Genomic DNA, 22946 nt, shown 5'->3' on the forward strand with positions numbered 1-22946 from the left:
GTCAAAGGAATATAGTCAATTTCAATTATGATTAGTTAAGTGATAACGTTTTAGTAGTATACGGTCAAAATCGAGCTCGCCCCTTAAGTTCGACCCCGGGACCGGACAAGATCGAGATTAGACGAGACAGAGAGAGATTTGCCATGCTGAATAACAGAAGGACGAAATATCCGCGATCGGGTACAGATCACGGTAGGAATCTCGGCACGTATCAAAGACGGGTCGGTTAGCTAATCATGGGATTACTTACCCCATATAGAACTGTATCAAGAGTAGGACTCCCCTACTATATAAAGGGTGTCTGATCATTTGTAAAAGACATCATCTCTACGCAACATAAAGCAATATACTGTTTTCTAGCTTTCATCATGTTGTTATTTTATTACTTTGTTCATACTTCAGTTGGAACACCTTTGGTTCGAGGGCGGTTGAATCCGAGGGCCAAGGCAATTCGACTTATATGGTTTGCATTTATTCTTTTATCATCAATTTCAATAGTATTCTATTTTCTCAATTTGTACCAAGTTATATCACATATCCTTGAAACCACATATAAATTTAATTGTTATTCGATTTTTGGGTAAACAGATTATTAATTAAGAAATTAAGAATAAATTATGAAGGCAGGTTCGAATTGTACAAGCAGTCACTAATGATTGCATTAGGGTTGACGATCTATATTTCCCCGGATCTTATATGAATGAAGGATACATTATGCATTGGACTGCCTTTTCTTTTAAATTAAGGACCCATTTGGCCATAGATTGTGCCAAATTTTTCCCAATTTTTTTTGGCAAATAAATGTTTGTTCATAAATTTTATTGATATTTGGCAAATTCCCAAATACCAAACCAGCTCAAGAGCTGGTTTTGGCCCAAAATTTTACTATTACATTTTTAAAAATTTTAAAACTTGCCTCAAACTTTGTATTTTATAAAAGAGCTCACCATTTATTATTTTGTGACAATATTGTTTCCTCTTCTCGGTCATCTGATAGTGTATTATGTAGTTCATTATACAACAACAACAACAACGACCCAGTATAATCCCACAAGGTGTAGTTCATTATAAAAATGATAATTTTTTACCAAATTTATCTAAGTTCAGGACTATAGTTTGTGATAATGATAATGAATGTTATTGATGAAGATATTGTTGAGTATTTGTGATGGTTTTTAGAACTTGTGGGTATAAGTCATATTTCATGTTTTTTTTAAAAAAAAAAGTGAAACATGTATTGAAAATTTATGTCCAAATACATTTTTATCTTCAAATCAAACTTCACCCAAATCAAATTTTTCAAAACAAATTTGAAAATCTATGATCAAACACTAGCGAAGAATAAATTATCTTTACAAATTATATTGTGACTAGTTGATTGATTTGAAGGAACGTGGAAATTGTGCAGAAGAAGTCCCTTTGCTTTATTTAAAAAAAAAAGTAAATAAAAAAAATGTGTAGGCATAAAATATCAGCAAAAATAAAGAGGGCACCAAAATCCACGGCAAAAAGACATACTCCTACTTTAAAAGCAGCAGACAGGCCGCGCCTCTCTCCGCCTTCCCTCTCTCTCTCTCTCTCTCTCAATTGGCGGCAAAAGTGAGAGAATACTTTGACTGTAACGATGGAGAATGGTGCGCTGACGAAGAAGCAAGTGCTTCTCTACCACTGTGTTGAGATGGAGGAACTTGCTCGCAAAATTGCTTCTGAATCCGACTGCATTCACCTCCACTCTATTAACTGGAGGTAACCCCCTTCCCAAACCAACCTTTTCTATGTATCTTCCACTGCTTTTTGGTTTCTTTTTTATATCTTTGTTTCACTCAACTTTACCAATGTTGAATTGTGCCTCATTTAAAAGCTTTAATTTTTTTTAGAAATGAACACATTTATTCATTTGTTATAAGTCTGTCACATGTTGAAGCAAACAAATGGAAAATATAGTTATTGATAGATGGCTTGTGATGACATGCATACATTTTAACGGTGTAAACCCTATCCAAAAGTTTAACCGCTTCAACTTTATTACATTTTAATTCTCTTGAAAAGATTAAGTATTTGATGGGAGTAAATTGAACCAAAATCTCCCCTTTTTATGTTTGAAGCTTTTCTCTGTTAATTGGAGTACAGTTTTTTTAAATGAAGGATGCTGCCGTACTAAATGTGTAAGTGAATAAAACACGACTAATGGACTTGACTAAAGACTATCTTTTAACATTTTTATATAGCATTTGGAAAACAGAAAGTCAATTTTCAATTACATTTTCTAATGGAACATTGACACATGACTAGTAAAGTCTCACCGAGGAATGATTAGCAAAGATCAAACGAAAAATAAATTTGCACAGATCTTTGTATGTGATAACTGGTATGTATCAAGTATCAACTATGCCTCAATTTCTAGAGGATCATCAAAGTTTGTCTATTTTTACACTAGCCGTAAAACTACCTTGACTCTCCTCCTTTATCAAGATTAAGACTAGCTATACTTTGCTTACATTGGTGAAGTTTGAACGTATTTTTACAAGGGAAAAATAGTTTGTTTATTGTTTATAAAGTTAGTTCAAGGCTCCAATTGCAGCATATTTTGTTATTGAGACCAAGTAAAGATACCTTAAATTGGCAATCTGTATGCGGGGGCACTTTATACCTAGTTTACTAATGGTCCTAGAAATGATGCTGATACTTGTAAAATAGTTTGCATTTGACTCCTTTTGGGAAACTAACAAATATTTTGTGCATGTTCCAGGAATTTTGATGATGGCTTTCCAAATCTCTTCATAAACAATGCACACAATATCCGTGGGCAGCACGTTGCTTTTCTGGCATCTTTCAGCTCACCAGCAGTCATCTTTGAACAGCTTTCTGTGATATTTGCTCTTCCGAGGCTTTTTGTCGCATCTTTTACACTTGTACTTCCATTCTTTCCAACGGGATCCTTTGAACGGATGGAAGAGGAAGGAGATGTGGCGACTGCATTTACTATGGCCAGAATATTATCAAACATTCCAATCTCAAGGGGTGGTCCAACCAGTGTAGTCATCTATGACATACATGCATTGCAGGTTAATTTGATTTCTTTCACATAATTGTAGGTCCTTCGTGCTCACATGGTTGCTTAGGCTACTTATATCTTGGGTCCTTTTTCATGTTTTTAGAAGTTCCAAAGTTATGCTGACGAGACCAACTTGACTCGTTCATGTGTTCGTAGCTCAAATATTTCTCGAGATGTTTTTGGTGGTGCGTTTATGTTTTTTCTTTTTTACTGCAGGAAAGGTTTTATTTTGGAGACCACGTTCTGCCTCTGTTTGAGACTGGAATCCCACTGTTGAAGCAACGGCTTCAGCAACTTCCACAGACTGAGAAGGTAGCCTGTTTTCCTGCTAAGCATGTTTATCCTCATTTTTCAAAGTTGAGGACTTAGCATATCAAAAATGGTTATTCTTCCAGTAACAAAAAAATCACACTGTTTCAATTTTTATATTCCAGATAGTTATAGCATTTCCTGATGATGGAGCTTGGAAGCGGTTTTACAAGCAATTGGGTCACTATCCTGCTGTTAGTAAATAACTTCCTTCTTTACTTCTCTAAGCTACCTTATATCAGCTTGAAGTTAGCAGATTTTCCTCTCCTAGGTGATTTGCACTAAAGTCCGGGAGGGTGATAAGAGAATAGTCAGGCTAAAAGAGGGTAATCCTGCCGGTTGCCATGTGGTCATTGTTGACGACTTGGTCCAATCTGGAGGTACCTTAATTGAATGCCAGGTAATTCTGCCTCTTGAATGTGATAAGTGTTAGTAAAGTGTTTGTGTCCCAGGTACTCAAATTTCATCTACTAGACGTAACCCGATTATTTAAATTTTTACTGTCCGTCCAGTGTCCAACTTCTCTAGTCCTAGGGTTGCTAAGCAGTCTTATATAACTCTGGTTCTTCCTATCCTCTTTTTTTTTTTTTTTTTTTCATTTGTAGATAGATGTTTGAAGAGATGTGTTATTATGTTGATTGAATAAATCTTCAGATTGCTTCTTGTGCTTAGTTACCTGACTTCCTTCAGCTAGGGAATATGGATTTGCTTGTTCACATTCTGTGTAGATGTTATCTGTTTGTTTAGCATTCCATCTTTTCTGTCCCAAATTCATTTTGGGTTAATATATCTTTCCATCTGTTTTTTAGCATTCCATCTTTTCAGTCCCAAATTCATTTTGGGTTAATATATCTTTCCCGGTGCATAAACTTAAACCATCCATTTATTTCTCCAATATGTGTCAACTTACGATTTTTAGCTGCAATGTCTTGAAACTAGTCACATTGGCAATTTTCCTCAACAGCTCCGGCACTAATTGCTTATAATTGTTTAGGGTAGAGTATATGACTGCCATGAATAGTTGGACACAGCGACCTTGAAGATCCCAACATGTCCAACCAGAATATTAAAACAATAATGGAATCATGAAAAAGGGAAAAAAGTAGAGAGAGAGAGAGAGAGAGAGAGTGTGTGTGTGTGTGTGTGTGCGCGCAAGCGTGTATGTATATACAGGTATATTTATAATCAGGATCCTGTTGTGATCTAATAACACCTTGATGACTATTTTTAGGATCAGCTCCTCCACTTTGTCATTCTGAGTTGGTAGAAGTATTGGACTTCATATCTTAAATAAGTGAATTGGATGCACCGCTAACGCATTCTTTCTTTGACACTTGGTTCACCAGAAAGTTTTGGCAGCTCATGGTGCAGCGAAAGTTAGTGCATATGTGACTCACGGAGTGTTCCCTAAGCGATCATGGGAGCGTTTTATTCACAAGGATGATGGTAACTATCTGTATTCCTATCCAGCAGACACTTAGTTCTTTCCTTCTCTATTTACCAGCTGGTTTACTGACTGTGACCAATACCCTTCTTGTGTTCAGGCTCGGAGAAAGCATTCACATACTTTTGGATCACAGATTCGTGTCCCCTCACTGTGAAAGCCATTGCTGATAAAGCTCCTTTTGAAGTTATAAGTTTGGCAGGATCAATAGCTGATGCACTTCAAACCTGAGAACTTTGTTTGCTATAGGTCAGTTGTAGTGGAAACGGAACATGATCATTTTTCTGACTGTTGGAGAGGTTGTGTCTTAATTGGCTAAGCTGGAACATTACCCCGGTAAGAGAAACTTCTAATGTGCTGAACCCAATTGTAATAACATATTTACTTTGTCAAGTGAGCCACTACTTAGTTTCTTGCACAAATAATATTTTTCTATCTACATGCATGTTCTTATCCAAAGGGTATTGATGAGTTGGAACAAGCTCCTCAAAGTTTTCTCCGAAAATATTGTAAGGCAGAATACTTTTGAAGCTATCAGGGCAGTGATATTTTCTTTGCAAAAACAAGTGATTTAGCTTTTGATTGACCCTATGGAAAAGTGGTGCTGCTATTGAAAGAAACACAGCGTAATATGGAACATGCATCTGTTCCTTCTGTCAAACGGAAGAGGCAGATTTTAGGCGAGCAGAAATACAGAAATAATTTTGGAATCATGCTGAAACTATTGAAAACTTGTTTGAAGAGTATTTCAAGTAAAACGAATGGTCGCTCATAAATTTGACTTTGACCAAGTAAAATTCATGTCCAAATACAACTTCTTTTTTCTATTTTCACCTCCTAATAATAATTTCTGAATGACAACTCTTGATCAAGGGTGTGTTTGGTACAAAGGAAAATATTTTTCGTAAAATATTCTTTCGTTTTAACATAAAAAAAAAGTACTTTCTTTTTCTAGAAAAGGTTTTTCACCCACCAACCAAACAAGGGAAAATAAATGATAAACCGCTCATTTTCCGGGAATACATTTTCCATATAAAACATTTTCCTTCCTACCAAACACACCCAAATGAAGAACTTTTTTACCAACCTCTTGCCCAAGTCCTATTTTCTTTTTGTTTTTCAGCGAGCAATTTAAACTGAGGGTTTGGCTCGAGCTACTCTGGTTTACGCTCAACTTCAACTTCAATTACCCAACAGAAGTGCTAACTATCAACTCAGCAAAACTCTATCTCAACATGTTTGGCATTATTGACTCGGAAAAAAACTTGGGTTGACAGAACAAGTAGAAGCATACATTTTACTGCACAGTCAAGCACATAAGTTGCCTTCATTGAATCAGTAAAAAGGTGCAATTCATAAACAGAGGAAGGGTCTGTTTTCCATCCTATACACTTAGAAACAGCCCCATTACCATCTGAACATGGATTGTAACTGGTAATACAAATCCACCACAAATTACATGGCAACTGGAGAAGTAGAACGGAAAGTTTCTCTACACCGCTAGCAACAAAGCATATCAACAAGCAGAGAGACTTTACACGTTGCCTGAATGCTTCACCTTGTCAACTCCCCTTAGATAAATAGGGAGTATCAATTATCGTCACTCAAGGTATAAACAAAACGCTCTCTGCATCATAATTTTTTGTCCCGTATGCTTTGGAGTGTCGTTCATTCAAAAAGCAGACACTCCTAGCACACACGAGACTATATCCGATTTCCGGCTTAATAAGTTATTATGTACTATTTCTATTCACAGTTAGAACTCATTGAGTCATCTGCTTTCCCGGTTCATGTAGGGTTAATTCTCAGGGTTGTCATCTAAATCACCCTTTGGACTATCCAGAGAATCTCCAAAGTAGGACCCATCAGGACGACGTACGCAAATGTTCAGATTGTTGGATGGCAACGGTTCCTGAAAAAGACCGAACGGGAAAACCATTTAAAATGAGCATGCGGCAGAGTAGATAACAACATTGAAGATGGATAAACCATTATATTTAGCTGCCCTCTTAACCAACAACCAGCATTAGCTCGACAGTATACAGTTATTTATTTGTAGGTTCAATACAGGCAGTCACGCTACCTGGTCAGCTGCTTCTTGGCCCTCTGACTGGAAAAGAATTGGGCGGCACCGCTTGTCTTCATTCATTAAGCTTGAGTTCTGGAAATGAGCAACCAAGGCTGCCTTCCCTTGGATACGTGCATAAGCCAAGGAAGCAACCTTTTCACTGTTAAACTTTTCCCACTTCTTCCCATTGAATACCTGCACAAGTATCTCGCACTAAGTCATTTTAAACAGACAATTATAACTATGCAAAACTTTTTTAAGTAAGTAAAAGTACTACATTCAATGTATGAATATGCATATAGATCATCCACTATACAAACTGTAGGCTGGTACATCATGTATTCTTTTTTCTTCTTTTCAATAAATACAGTATGCACTTCACACTCCGCAGAAATCTCAACCACCAGGAATGTGGTATTTGTAAAAGAACAAACCTCATAAAAGGAGATGATATTTGAAGGAGACACCATGTTGATGAAGGCATAACCAACGTTGCATTTGTTCTGAAGCAGCAAAACCATAGAAATAAGTGCTGGCCTTCAATATAAATTTATTGGAAGATGTGAAGACATAATAACATACTGTACTACCTTGAAATCAATAGGCAAGTAGAGGAAATCATATGTATTCTTATGAGTCTCGTCAATTGCTGTGAGTAGCATCTTTGAGGTGTACCTTAAAAGGAAGAACACGAATGGTTAAGCAAGAAAATAATCATACAAAAACTCAAAATTCCCTAATTCAGAATTAGACTGTTCTTACTTGTTTGGGATGTTTTTAATCATTAAAGTTGTCCTACTATCTTCTCCACTCATGATCTTCTTCAAATCAAGCTGATATTGTTTTTTGTTGTCTATCTCATTTCCAGTCTCAACTCCTCGACTTCGACCTCGTTCTGTTAGCCCTTCACTGTTAGCCATTCCTATTCCTCTGTAAGAGCCATTTCCGAAAAATAAATGCCCGTTCCTAGCCAGTGGCGTCATTCTAGGGCTAGGAGAACCACTTTCAGGAAAGTTCCCAGCAAGAGAAACACCCATGTTCATTGCCCCAAGGCTACCTATACTCATGACACGACTTCCATTGTTGTGACTAGAACCTGGACTACCATATGCAACTTGGTGCATATATGATGTTTCAGGAGACTCAGAGAAAAGACCTAAATGCCTATCCAGAGGAATTCCTGATGGAGCAGATCCCACATGATGTTTTCCGAGGAACAAGCCCTGCCGACGAGGATATGGATAGCCATGCCCTTGCCCTTGCCCATTTGATGCAAATGGATGTGTCATTGATGAAGTTGACCAGACAGACGAGTCAGTATGCTCCGACTGTATGGGGGGACTTCCCCAAAGAAATTGTGGACCAGAAAGCATCCCAATCCCGGACGACTTAGACTCACCAAACGACATAGATCCCATGTTCAAACGTGGTATATGCTCAGGAACTGAATGAGAATGCTGATAACCCACTCCTTGCACTGACTTGGGACTAGTAATTGCCTGATTCAGATGGCCAAGTCGTCGTGGATCTTTACCAATTGGTGCGATCTTAGGACTTGACAAATGGCCTGGAAGAATAGAAGCCAGCCCTGGCATATGATTGCCATTCACAGGGCTGAGATTTCTCAGACCAGGCGATTGATTATAACCAAGCAATGAGTTGGGCTCAACAGGACTGCCAAAGTTTGACCAGCTACCTGTTGGATAGAGCAGAAATATTAGCTTATCACATGAACTCTCCATGATTAAAACCAGTCATTTATGAAAATGAAAATACCTGGAGGAGAGCTGGCTACTGGAGAACCAACTGAGTGCCTAAAAGTTCGAACTTCTTCATGTTCATAGTCCTGACCAAGTTGCTGCATCAAGCTACACATTGGATGCAAAGTCGTCAATCTTTGTTCTTAAATATAGTCAAAAACTTGCATCCTAATCCACACAAATGCCATCTATCGATTGAAAGCAATGATTATCCCATATTTCAAGGAGAAGCGCAAGGTTTAGTTTACACTAACTGAGACATCATCAAGGCATCCAAGCATTCTCACAATGATTTCAAAATCAACAGTTATCATTGTTTGCACAGGATATCAGACATCTTTTACCAATTGAACTACAACAAGAGTTCTTTTCCCTTTTTTTTTTCCTTTTTGTTCTTGGTGTTGTTCTTCTTTTTATTTGTTTTTGGCATGTATGCAAGTCCATTAGCCCTTATACAGGGTAAATTCTAGCTCACAAATTTCATCAAGAGGTTCCATTAAAGAGAAAATTGAGGACATACTTTCGACGGGCTCCACCAGGCCGGCTCGGTTCAAGCTTTATCCGCTTACCAGCTATGTCACTCCTATTTAAAGCCTTGAGTGCAGCCTCAGCTGCTCTAACATCGTAAAACTCAATGAATTTATGATGGCGCTTGTGCGGTGTTTCCCTGATCTGCATTTTCCATGCAACATGAGCAACCAAGTTAATCATAAATTGACTGAATGTGGCATATACACACAAACAACATCAAACAGAATAATTCGCCGAAGTTGCTACCTCTTTCACTTCCCCATAAGCCCCAAATATTTGGCAGAGATCCTCATTGGATACTGAAGGATCCAAGTTGAAAATGACCAGCGTTCCTTGGTTAATATCTTTCTCTGATGGATTTTCCTGGACATAGGAATGACAGTTAGACATTGGCCCTTAAATATGGGCAGGTCTACCAATTAAGAATGAACATTATCTTTACTCATACCTTAGGGATTGAAAAATGAATGTCTAGCTTTCTCCGTCTTAGAGGCTTATTTTGTAGTGCGCGCATTGCAGTTCGAGCAGCTCGGATATCATAGTAAGATATCATCACAAAGCCCCTATGCTTGCATGCAGTATACAAAGTTCTGATATCACCATATTGCTTCAAGGAAAAAAGTAAATAATAGCAGGTCAGTATTACTTCTCAAAACAAATTATATACTAATGGGTACAGTGTTCAAGCACGTAATATGTTGGACAAAAGAGAGTTTTTCTCCGAAACAAACAGAATAAGCAGCGACTATCTGACCGACAACAAGTGAGACCACAGAAGGAATAGTCAATAAGAGACGTGACCGTAAGGACTGCACTTAGTTAAAATATTACCTCAAAGAGAGATTGTAGCTCGGAGTCCTCTACGTTGCTGTTAATATTCCGAACAAACAATGTCCTAGAAGGATGCTCTCCATATGGGTGTTCTCCGACAACAGTTCCAGCACCGTTGGGGAAGATATAATGTCCAACACTACTTCCAAGAATACCATCAGACAAGCTTAACTTTGCAAAACCATTAAGTGAGCTATCCTGAGGAGCGTCAGGTTCCAATTCTAGTCCTCCACCACTGCCAAAAAAATCATCTTCCAAGTCCTCCACCTGAGTTGGCAACCCGCTAAGATCAAAATCATCCATGATGCCTGCTAGTAGCTCATCTTCATCCCCAGGGAGCAAACAGCGATCTTGACTTAGTTCCTCTTCCAGTGGATCTTTCATTTCATCTTCTAAATGAAGTCTGCTTAAGCTGGGTGAGCTATCATCAATGGATTGACCATAGTTCTCAGATTCAGCAAAGTTTACTGCACATTGACCAAAGGTGTCAAAGGAATCTCACCAATTGAAGGAAGATACGAAGCTTAAAGAAGAAACTTGGAACATACATTTTGCATGTGGCAGAACAGGCAGTGAACTAGAAAACAAGCTTGCATCAGTTGATGCATGATGTGCAGCTGTTCCAAGGGGGATTTCCCAAGCATTCCTCTCTATACCAGAAGTCTTTGCCGATGGAACTATTTAGATATGCAAAAGATTGAAACATATACAACGTGTGGAGAACATAACAAGATTAACAGGTTTATGCTTTTCATATGTTAGAGAAAAAAATTTACCTTCAGAGCCATTGAAAATGGGTTTATTTAGAGGCCTCTCCATCTAATCAGTTTCTGCAAATATGAAGACAATGAGATTTCTTCAGAGGCATATTTCACGAAGGGAAGTCATGACGGTGAAAATGTCAATAATTTTAAGCTCAAGCAGCAAATATATCACAATCCAGGCAAATTACATTGGATAGAACTCCTTCCATCAACTCAGCAAGGTAAACACATAATAAAAAGAATGAATAAGAGTAGCAGAACTTAACTTTAAAGTATGTTTCAGAATTTCAATGAAATCTAGCTCTTAGAGACTCTCTGACCACTCAGTGAACAAAACAAATATTACTATATGAAGAAGTACATCTCTCACTGAAGGAGTAACAAGCATCATATGAGCAAGATTTCCAATAAAAGCACATTGTATACACCATTTTATTTTGTGAACAAAAGCAAGCCTTTTAAAGAAAAAAGTTGAGACATAAACAATCATGGACGACAAATTTTTGACCTTCCATTTAGCTCCAAGGGCCACAAAATGTGACAACATCAAATTAACACATGACCACAATCAGAATTTCCATATGATGAATCATCCGTCATCATGCTCAATTTTTCATCAAAAAAAAATTATAAAACAAAAAGAACAAGGATAAAGAACCCCGGCTAACACTAAATTTTTAACAGAAAAGCTCAATGCTTTGAGGAACCCGCAACAGAATTGAAACAATTCCAGACAAAAGGGAAAAAAGATTCCATATGGTCAACCCTAGAAAACCTAAAGAAACAAGCAATTGACATCACAATCATTACCTAAAAAGATCACAACTTTATCACAAAGACCAATAAAAATCAAAGTGTCACATGCCCAGCAGATGATATTCAGCAAGAACTTGACACTTGCTAATTTTTAAAGAAAACAAAAAGAACAAACAATTGAGATTAAAACCCAAAAATATCACAACTTTATCACTATGACCAAAGAAATCACAAAGTTAAATGCCAAGCAGATGATATTCAGCAAGAACTTGAACACTAACTATTTTTTTAAGGAGAACTAAAAGAACAAACAACTGACATTAAAACCCAAAAAGATCACAACTTTATCACTAAGAACCAAACAAAATTACAAAGCCAAAAGCCAAGCAGGTGATATTCAGCAAGAAATTTGAACACCCACTAAAATTTTCAAGAAAACTAAAGAGGAAAAACAATTGGCATCACCATCATTACTCCCCCCATGTAAAATAAAACCAACCAAAATCCAAAAAGATCACAACTTTAGCATTAAAAACCAAAGAAAAATCACAAAAAGATCACAACTTTAGCACTAAGAGCAAAGAAAATAACAAACCCATATGCAAAAGCACGCAATTCAACAAAAACTTGAATAGCCACTAAAATTTTTAAGATACCAAAGACATAAACCCCAAAAAAATTGGGTAAAGAGACAGGTGAAGTACCTCATAGAGGATGAAAAGCTGAAATTTTTTGGGAAGATCACAAACTGCCAAAAAGACACTAGAAAGAGAGAGAGACAGAGAGAATGAGAAAGGAGAGAGAGAGAGAGAGAGAGAGAGAGAGAGTTTATGGCAGAAAAGAAGAGGGAAAACAAAATAAAATAAGTTTCGTAGAAGCAGAGGAAGAGCTTTCTTCTACTCTTTCACTTCCTTCTCTCCCGCCGGGACACTTGCGAATTACATTATTATTATGAATACAGACAACTCCTAGAAGAGAGAGAATAAACCCCACCAACACAAAACCAAATAGGGTCCAAAACACAACACACACCCACACACACGGTGGGGAGAAAGAGAGAGGGAGAGAAAGTGGAGCATGATTGGAGGGAAAGAACTCATATAAAAAAGAATATTTTACAATCGTAATAATTTGTTTCTTTTTATTTTTCCTAGAAAACTATAGATGAGGACGGGGTTTTAAATATTTATAAGGTCATTAACAGGGTGTTAATAGATCTTTAAAAATCAATTAAATCTGTCGACTTGTATTGTATCGGATAACAGGGTAAATTTTTTGTTTTATAAAATAAATCAAAAAATACTGAATCGTACGAAATAAATTTATGTATAAGAAAAATATTTTATATACTAAGTTTGAAACGAGCAAAGCATTAAGTTATTTTGGGCCTTGAAATTATGAAAATGGTACCAAGTAATTAATTCCCAAATTTTCAACTTTCAAACCTATTCTACTATTCATATTAAAACTAAATTAGTTTCAACATCTAGAATAGCAAGCCACTAGGTATTGTGGCGATCTTCGGTAGCAACCCACAAGGTATTGGATATATTTTGGGCGCAATCCACAAGGTAGTGGATATATTTCTTCTCGTATGATTTAAATTTCTCTTGTTAGATACTAATCATTTAATAAACTATATTCTTGAGTCCAAGCTTAATTAGTATTTTTTCACTCGTATGATTTATATAACTCTTGTCTTTTCTTGTAATGGGATGAATCTCTATTCTAAATATCTTTCAGGTTACTTTGATTCATCACTTTTAAAATAATAAAAATGTCTAGAGAGTGTTTCCAAAATCATATGCAAGTACGTATTATTTATCGTATTCTAACTTCAACTAGCAACCCCTATATGAATTTTAAAAAATACAGAAAAATTAATTGAATTGTACTGATACCAAAGAAAAAATAAGATGATTGGGACGGTTTTAAAAAATCTAACTTTTATTATATAACATAAAGTAATCGAAAAATTAATATAGTATAAATTTTATGAAAATCGGCCAAACCGAAAACCATCAGTTACTACATGTTCAGACGCATAAAATATTGATATAGCAGAACAAGAAACTTATGTCACGATAGGAATTGAACTTCTACCTCGTCCCGATAATGGTTAAGCCAAATAACGAATGCTTCATATGAATAAAGTAATGAGACAGAACATAAAATAATAATAAAGTATGTATAAATAGAAGAGTTTAAATTATGTATATTGGTGGAAGAAAAATAATTTAACTTAAAAGATATTGTAAATAATTTAAAAATTATTAAAGTATCAATATATTTCTTCTTAAATCCTATAGAATATGATAGTCTCGCTTGGAACATTCTGCTATATTTGAATTTGGATTGGCGTCCGTTGACACAATGGAGGTGGAGATAAGGAGCAGCCGCGAGGCTATTAAAGGATAAGAATGCCCTCGACTTCAGTATGAAATTACCCGGTTGCCGCTGGTTGGTATGTGAGCATAATTATTGGAAAGGTTTGATGAGACGGGGTTGAGAAGGAAAGTAATTTCACCTTTTCTTTCTTTTTTCACTTTTTTCATTTTCCTAATAGATCAATCTTCTCACTTTCTTCAAATTTTCAGTTTTATTTCAACCAACAAAAAAAGAGCAATCTTCTCACCAAACTAAGATGGTTTTGTTGAACCAATGGGAGACTTGAGGTCTGACCCGCAGGATAAAGAGGGCCGAGATTCATTAGAATCTGTTTTTGGGTAAAATAATTGAGGGAATATAGACTCTCATATCAATTATAATTGGTTTACTCAATGGCCACTTGCTTTTTTTTTAAAATAATATCTTTTCGGCGAGGGGAGGGCCGATATGATTAGAAGAAAAGAGTTTGGCAGAAGTTGGATATTTTTATTACGTGAAGGATAACTGCCGCTTATTTTCGATCGCAAGAGTATAATTTATTTATGGAGTATCGGTTTTGAAAATAAACTGTGAGTCTCTAAAATCCCTTTTTATGTTTTAAGGGGTGACAGTTTCATTGATGAATTATCACTTTATTCGCACTATTTGTTATACTACTAGTTTAGTGTACGTGTCTCGGGTCAAATAAATATGTGCAAGAACAAGGAGTTTGAGTGATGTTTTATACTTCAATGCCACACAAGAAGAGGTGATTTGTAAGGTGTCCAATTTTCGCGTGCATAGATTATAGAAGGACCTAGTTCTTTTATGTATTCCTTATACTACTATTGCGGAATTATAAATGCAGAGAACACGAGTGTATACGGTTAAAATAGGGCTTGCCCGATTTTGCCATTTAATTGAGACCAGGAAATCACGTTGAGGGTTGGTCTCGTAATGGAACAGGTCATAACACAAAGATAAAGTATCAAGCTCGAGAATCGAGGTGCTCGTCGAGATCGAGGCCAACAACGATCAAGACCATATATGATAGACTTCGAGTGAAGCGCAATAACGGAAAGGCGAGATATCCGTAACCGGTCGAGAATCACGGCGCGAAAATTCCGGAACAAATCAGATCAAGGGCGGTTGTTTAGGCTAATCATGGGATTTACTTATGTAATTAGAGTTATACCATAATTAGGATTCATCTACTATATAAAGAGGAGTCCTCATCATTTGTAGACACCTTACGTTCACACAGATAAAAGCAATACAATATTCTCTCTTTAATTTACATTCTCTTGTTATCAGTTTGTTGCGTTTTTATCGTTCTTGCATAACTAGCTCAAGGGTATTCCAACCTCGAGGGCTCCGCCCAAACATTGGTTTACTTTATATTATTATCAATTTCCATTATTTATATTTACGTTTATCGATTGGTATTAGGTGAAATCACATATCCTTAAAACTACATTATAAGTTTAATTATTATCCAAATTTTAGGGTAAACAGTTTGACGCCCACCGTGGGGCTAAGAATAACAGTGGTTGCTTAGTATTAACTTTTATAACACACATTGCTTTTACGCTTGTTCTCGTAAGTGTTTTCCATTTCAGGAATCAACATGTCGAACTCTCAAGCAGTACCCCTCACACAAATACCGGCCTTGGTCTTATGGCGAGAACGAGCACATGGTCGTCTTGGGAAACGGAGTACCTCCGATTAATCTCGATGTACCACAGGCCGTAGATCCAGTCGATGTCAGTTCTCGAGTTGCCATTCATGGAGATTTAGGCGCCGACCCTGAAAATAGTATCCGTAGAGACGCCTGAGCAACAGATCAGAATGCATAGAGTGGTGAAGAAGGCGGGATTAGCCTTCGAATGATATTTGACATGTTACAAACTTAGCAGGCTGTGATAGCGCAATTCCAAAATCAGAATCGAGCACTAAGCAGAATCGAACTCGATATATCACAGGAAGTTGTTCATAGGGTCGAATCTGTACAGGAGAAATAGAGCTTTTCAGAATGAAAGATGATGAATCCATCCAAGATATGCATACTCGATTCACCTCCATCATCAATGAGCTCCACTCTCTTGATGAAAGTATTCCAAGAAACAAGCTTGTCAGAAAAATTATTAATGTACTGCCGAGTTCTTGGGAAAGCAAAGTTAACGCCATCATAGAGGCTAAGGACTTGCGGACACTGACCGTGGATGAACTTGTTGGAAACATGAAAACTTATGAAATAAAGAAGAAGAAGGAGAATGAAAGAAGAAAGTCCAAGAGGGAAAAGAACCTGGTCCTCAAGACGGACAGCAATGACTCAAGTGGTGAAGATGGGGACATGGCCTACTTGATAAAAAGTTTTTCAGAAGATGGTTCACAGGAATTGAGGCATTCCAAAAAGGGGAAATTCTAGTAAGACAAGAAATTATGACCTCTGTCAAATGTGGCAAGTCAGGACACTTTATCAAGGATTTCCCTATCCTAAAGCAAGATCAGTACAATAACAACTTTGACAAAGTAGCCAAGAGGAACCAGGTTCCTGACAAACGCTTCAAGAGGAAGAATGATGCTGACAATATTGTTCTAATGGCAGTGGAAAATGAAACAACTGAGTATGATTCAATCTTTGCTCTAATGGCTCAATCTGATGACGATGAAGATGACGACAGTGATGAGGTAAACTTTCTGGATGTTAAGAGAAATCTGAAATTTTACTCTCCTAAAACTCATGTCATTAGCAAATGTGCTAATTGATGCATACCATAGTCTCATTAATGATAAAGGTGCATTAACTAAGGAACTAGGGGAAACTGAACAAACCATAGATGACTTAGTAGTCGTTGTAGTCGATTTGAAAGAAACAATAGAGAACCTAAAAAGGGATAAGAATGCCTTAGAAGAGAAAATTACTATTATAGAGCATGAAAGAGATGATCTAATGGTTGTTGTGGTGGACTTAAAAGAAACCATTGAGTATGCAAGTAAAGAAAAAGAAACCTTGACTGAGAGAGTTGCCATCATTAGGAAAGAAAGAGATGACCTAGTAGTGGTGGTAATAGACTTGAAAAAAACAATTGAGGAACTTAAAATGATGAATAAGCCTGGAAATTCTGAAAATGGAAAGGAAGTTGCAAGTGAGGCACACATTAAGCTTGAAAAAGAATTGAATATGGTAAAGTCTAGCTTATGTGCTGAGCTTAAGAAAAATAAATAGCTTTAGGAAGAACTAGGGAAGGTAAAGAGTGACCTTGAAAAATCGCTTAAGTGGACCTGGTCCTCTGATGCTGTTGTTACGCCCCGCAATATTACGTCTATATTACGCTCGGCAGTATTAAGTTATGACAGTGTTGTACCCAACAGTATTATATTACGGTGATGTTACGCTTCGCAGTAATAAGTTACGACGATGTCGCACCCTGCAGTATTTTACGTTGAATTTGTAGTAAGGTAATTGATATCAGTCCAAGGAAAAGATTATTTGGAGATTATAAGGATTGTAAGTGATGAATAAATTCGCGAAGGTGAGAGGGGAAGTAAGTCGAAGAAAATGAATTTCGTTGAAATTTGGTATTTTGGGATAAAATACGGCTCAAGCTAAAATACTCGGTATTTATGGACTAGTACTATACAAGGTACCACATGACCATAATAGAAAGGTATATAAGGTATGTGAAAAGTGAGTAATATTTTAAGTAAGTGCGAATAATTCTCAATTTTTCGAGTAATTAGTTAATTACCCGGTAACGGGACATTACCCGATTAACTAATATGTGGATAAGATTAAATCCCCCAACAAAACATGGCAGAAGGCCACTGTTTGAGAAAAGTGACTCATATTTATATATGATAGGTGGCAACCTAATTCCAAGTCATGACGAGCTTGCAGTCTGGTTCTTGATGATATATTCTCTCTATATAGCTTTTCCTTTTTATTCTCTTTAGTCTTTACCCTTGCCTACCATGCAACGACAATCTTGCACTGAGAAGAAAGTTTATGGAAATGATTTCATTTTAAAGTTACATCAGATATACAGCTTTGGGACTACATTGCTATTCATGGATATGGTTTTGAAACTCAAAATAGGAAGTAACCGATCATGACTTTATGAAATGAGTACAGCTCGTGGAATAGCTTCAATATCAAGATATTCCATAATATCATATGGATTTTTCAAAGAAAGCCCGGTATAATCTTTCTCAAGAATATCATATGGATTTTTCCTTACTTCAGTCCTCCGTTACGTATTTTCGCAAAAGAGAATCGATTCAGGTATGTTAAGGATATCCCTTCTTTCTTTTGGCATGATCCATACGATACGAACGAAACGTGCAAATGCACAAATTCCATGAATGACTCTATTCATAGAAGTATTAGAGATATCTATGTTCTTGAATTTCCGTGTGTAATAATATTTTATCATCTGTTCATGGGTCTCAGAAGAAAAAATACGAAAGTTGAAAAGAGTTTACTTTATGATATTACTCAAAGGCAAAATGGTCTTACGAAGCTCCGAAAGATTTTATTAACGTATTTTTCATGCATTTCATACATGTGCATTGACTCATGACCAGATGGCGTTATATACGCGTATATATGTAAATATATGTATATGGGATATGGATGGGATATGGGAAAATGTTACGGCGTTATATACGCACAACCACCTAATCAGCTGGTATATGATGATGATGTTGCCCACAGTAGCTGAAATATGATTCAAACGGCGTTATATACGCGTATATATCTAAATATGATTCAAACGGCATTATATACGCGTATATATGTATGTATATATATGTATATGGGATATGGGAAAGATTATGGCGTTATATACGCACCACCACCTGATCAGCTGGAATACAATGATGATTTTGCCCATAGTGGCCGATATGATATGATGGGATGCCCTTAAAGGCTGATGATGTTATGAAACATGTACCTATGCACGACATGACATTTATACGCATATGCATGACGCTAAAAGTAATTTATGATTTACAAAGTTATTCAGACTATCAGGTTGAGTCATGTACTCTATATGTCTTCCATGTCTCTTATGTATTTATTTATGTGCCTTACATACTCGGTACATTATTCGTACTGACGTCCCTTTTGCCTGGAGACGCTGAGTTTCATGCCCGCAGGTCCCGATAGACAGGTCGAGAGCCCTCCAAGTAGGCTATCAGCTCAGCAGAAGATGTTGGTGCGCTCCATTTGCTTCGGAGTTGCTTATTTGGTTAGTATGATTTAGACGTGTATTGTTTGGTATGGCGGGACTCTATCCCGACCTTTATGACATTTATGTACTCTTAGAGGCTTGTAGACATATGTCTGGTATATAAAAGATTGTACGGCCTGGTCGGCCTATATTTTGAGTTTATAAAGGACCGTGTTGGCCTATTAGGCCCGTATGTCATGTGTATATAATGATGTAATAAGAAAGATATGTTACGTTGGTACTCGGTTGAGTAAGGTACCGGGTGCTCGTCGCGGCCCATCAGTTTGGGTCGTGACAAAAGTGGTATCAGAGCAGTTCTGTCCTAGGGAGTCTACAAGCCGTGTCTAGTAGAGTCTTGTTTATGGGTGTGTCGTGCACCACACTTATAAGCAGGAGGCTACAGGGCATTTAGGACTGTCACTCTTTCTTCTTACTCTAGATCGTGTGGTAGAGCTCAGTTGTAAGAACTCAATTTCCTAAACTCTACCTTATTCATAATACGATGATGCCTACATCCAGAAAGACAGGTGGTATGATATATAGTTATGGGAGAGTTGAGTCAGAGGAACTCGACTTTGCATCATATTTATGATAAGTAAATGTGAGGTCTCCAACAGATCATATGCGTACTAAAAGGTGTAAGCCTCTTGGTAAGGATCTTGAGGCAAGAATACATATCCACCTTAATGGTGAAAGACAATGAGAGATTTAGAAGGTAAATACAAGTGTCAACAAGTAAAAGAAGTAAGATGAAGAAAAGTACGAGGCGCCCAGTTAATGAAGGTTAACGGTTGTTTTCTTGTTTGAAATTTGAACTTAAGCTTTTTGAGTTATATAAGTAACAAAAGTATATACAATTGGTCGCACCCCTTCCAGATATGCCCTATGGGGGTTAACAAAAGTAGTATAAGAAGATATAATGGATGAATTGATTGCGTCAGTTGATATTTTCGAAGGATATTGCAAATATGCTAATAGATCTCTTTATGAGACACCTAGATGATGCACTCTAAAATAGTGTAGCCAGATATGAGTACCACAAGACATGCACTATAAGCCTTGAAGAGATAAATATTACCTTAGTGTGGCTCGCGTCACTAGTAAAGCGAGAACGTTAAACAACTTGAAGAGCCACTAGATGGAGAAAAGGAAAGCTAAAACCGAAAGAAGGTCATATTGAAGTTTTCACAAGAGAAGGGATATGCAAAAATATTAGCAGAGTAATGAGAAGAGAGATAAGGAAGCATCATGAATAAGGTGTGATACATGGATGAAAATGGTAGAGTGTTATAGAACCTATAGTCAAATGAAGGAAGATACGAAAGGTGATGGGCCTTAAGACGACGAAAGAGTATAGGCCATATAATCATGTCCTCATTTCAAGAAATAAATTCGCAACTCTGGCGTGATTACCAAGAGGAAAAGTTAGACCCCACAGTAATAGAACCAGTATGGATTGGTGAATAAGATAAACTAAACATGAATTAGGGACTGAGTGACTGCTAATAATAGAATGGACGACAAAAGAAGATTCATGAAATTTTTTGAGAATGATCATTCAGGAAGACGTTTCCCTACATCAAGCAATGTGAGCAAAGTTTAGCTTATGGGACTGTATGTGCCAATTATATTAAATTTCACCCTCGTGAGTAAAGGATTTTGCTATCCTTGATACGGAAGGATTACCGCAAGGCGAGTAAGAGTCATCGATGATGTGAAAGGATGCCAAAGATGAAAAGGTGAAACATTTATAGGCAGGTCGTCGTAGCTTCAACTCTTACTACTCCCATAAAGGGGGGAATATGGAATGATAAAAGGAAGAATGCGATAAAAATGAGAAAGGGATGATATTGCACTTATCCAAATGCTACAGATATGCTACGATTCCAGAACATTATGCAAACGCGACGTTAAGGAGAAGAAGTAAGGGTTCCTGCCCGAGAAGTTATTGATAATTAAGGAGCCAGTGCGAGACGTAAGTTAAGACCAAGGAAATAACCCAAGAAAGATTTCGTGGAATATTGACATGAGGATGGGCCAACGAGTAATTAGTAGTTGATTCAGAAAGAGCCTAGCTATGGCTAGTCAAGAGGATACAAAATAAGACAGTAGGTCGTGCAAGATAAAGATAGTAAAACCCAATATAGTGAATTTAGCCCCACAATTATGATATTGTAATACTTGAGAAATATTCAAATAGGAGTTGGGGTAGTTAAAGGTATCGTATAAGTGTTATGGAAATAAAAGATAGTTCCACTGGGAAGACAGTCAAAACTTCAGTTCAGAAGCAGCCGTACGAGTAGATGAGTATGGAGGTAAGTAACTAAGGATAATTACAAGTGAGCACGAACATCAAAAACTCTATCAGGAATACGGTATAATAAGCTCACATCTTTATAAGAGTCAGAGAGTCTTCCCTAAGTACTACGACGAAAGACTAGCTGAGAAATAAGGAAGAAGGCTTCAACCTCAGTACAATGACCTAAGGAGGAAATGGTCGTGTAACAACAGTCTCAAAACAACATTGTATGCACCCCCTAAGAAAATGGCACCTACAGTGGCTAATGAACAAGGAGTAAAATCAGAAGTGATATTCAGGATCATATGAGTTGTATGGAATTTCAATATATATGGGCACTAAGATAAGCTATGTATGGACGCAACAAGGGGACAGAAAGATCAGGAAAAGTAATAGTTTACGTTGAAAGAAAGCTAAGTTAGAACGAAAGAATTACTCGATCAATGATCCAGAATTGGTTGCGTTAAGAACTCACTTAAGGGTTTGCAGTTTTATACAGCCGTAGAAGATTCTGGTATACGTTAAAAGAAAGAATTAAGCCCAGGGCATAGACAAAGGATTGAATTGTTAGAAGATTGTATCATGGATATTCCATAATGCCTATGAAAGGCTAAGGTAATAATTGATACCATGAGCCACAGATTGGAAGATAGCTTAAACCTACATAAAGGTTGATCAGAAGGAAGAGGAAGCTAAAGAATTACATCACCTAAGCAAATCAAGAGTCTGATTATTGGACCTAGAAAAATTATAACAATTGTGCTGGAGAACATGACAAAATCGCTCTTAATATCAGATGTTCAAGAGAAATAACACAACGACCATAATCTATAATGGCTCTACAAGGAAGCCAGTTAGAAGAAGTACCCGCCTCATAAGAAGTCAGTACGAAGCTCCCGCTTGATTGTGTATATACCAGAGGTGCGAGTATTATAATAGAGCTTCAAGTTATGGACGTGAATTATACCTATATGGAGGGAAGGTCACGAAAGAGATAGAAGATACGATGCAAAATTTTAAGGTAAGTAAGGTAAAGGTGAACAACGTACGAGATACTCAAAGGCAGAAGATCGTGAATAATCCATACTTCGGATAGAAGGTTATAAGAATGGGGATTCAATATCCAGGAATGATAGCGGCATTGTTAATGACATATCTTCCAGCCTATGGTTTCTACGTATCGAGAGGTATAGTTAAAAGAGTATAGAAGAGTTAGAGACGATATGACGTCTCACTTGATATTCCAAAATAACATAAGGAAGTCTATGGTGCAAGTAAGTTGAAGAAATATTGCAATTGTATAAATGAATATGTGTAGGTTGCAAGATAAAGTATGGTAGAGCGACAAGGTTTTAGGAAGATAGGAGTAAGAATAAGAAAAGGCGAGTGAGAAGGTGACGACAATGGATAAGTCCTCGGGATTAAGCCCATGAAAAAAAGAAGAGTTGATGGTTTCTCTAAAGTGATAGAAAGTTCAGTATAGCCTGAATGAACTCAAAAAGGAGTCTAAGACTAGTAACATTTAGAA

General features: G+C 37.0%; 2 protein-coding genes across 5 annotated transcripts; one reads left to right on the forward strand and one right to left on the reverse strand.

The window, feature by feature from the left end:
• The first annotated feature begins 1488 nt into the window (after positions 1 to 1488).
• LOC107764845 (ribose-phosphate pyrophosphokinase 4) lies at positions 1489 to 7260 on the forward strand. 3 transcript variants are annotated; one of them, XR_001643305.2, is made up of 9 exons: positions 1489 to 1746; positions 2750 to 3065; positions 3272 to 3367; positions 3490 to 3558; positions 3636 to 3764; positions 4711 to 4810; positions 4909 to 5144; positions 5932 to 6417; positions 6605 to 7260. XR_001643305.2 is itself a non-coding variant. In XM_016583433.2 (7 exons), the coding sequence occupies exons 1-7, from the start codon at positions 1625 to 1627 to the stop codon at positions 5037 to 5039; spliced, it is 963 nt and encodes a 320-aa protein (XP_016438919.1). In that variant the 5' UTR covers positions 1489 to 1624; the 3' UTR covers positions 5040 to 5201. The 3 variants fall into 3 exon arrangements, 1 of the variants encoding a protein (XP_016438919.1); XR_001643304.2 differs by lacking the exons at positions 5932 to 6417; positions 6605 to 7260 and adding an exon at positions 5269 to 5374; XM_016583433.2 differs by lacking the exons at positions 5932 to 6417; positions 6605 to 7260 and having other exon boundaries at positions 4909 to 5201.
• Positions 6104 to 12635, reverse strand: LOC107764844 (protein MEI2-like 2). Of its 2 annotated transcripts, none has more exons than XM_016583431.2 (13): positions 12223 to 12635; positions 10775 to 10828; positions 10547 to 10675; positions 9999 to 10465; positions 9616 to 9774; positions 9414 to 9530; positions 9157 to 9308; positions 8653 to 8744; positions 7639 to 8572; positions 7467 to 7551; positions 7311 to 7379; positions 6892 to 7071; positions 6104 to 6720 (listed from the first exon to the last, which is right to left on the reverse strand). In XM_016583431.2, the coding sequence occupies exons 2-13, from the start codon at positions 10815 to 10817 to the stop codon at positions 6607 to 6609; spliced, it is 2541 nt and encodes an 846-aa protein (XP_016438917.1). In that variant the 5' UTR covers positions 10818 to 10828; positions 12223 to 12635; the 3' UTR covers positions 6104 to 6606. The 2 variants fall into 2 exon arrangements, with proteins under 2 accessions (XP_016438917.1, XP_016438918.1); XM_016583432.2 differs by having other exon boundaries at positions 10547 to 10661; positions 12223 to 12488.
• Between the last annotated feature and the right edge of the window lie 10311 nt (positions 12636 to 22946).

This window comes from Nicotiana tabacum, chromosome 10 (genome assembly GCF_000715075.1).
Source record: "Nicotiana tabacum cultivar K326 chromosome 10, ASM71507v2, whole genome shotgun sequence".
In the NCBI taxonomy this organism is placed as follows: domain Eukaryota; kingdom Viridiplantae; phylum Streptophyta; class Magnoliopsida; order Solanales; family Solanaceae; genus Nicotiana; species Nicotiana tabacum.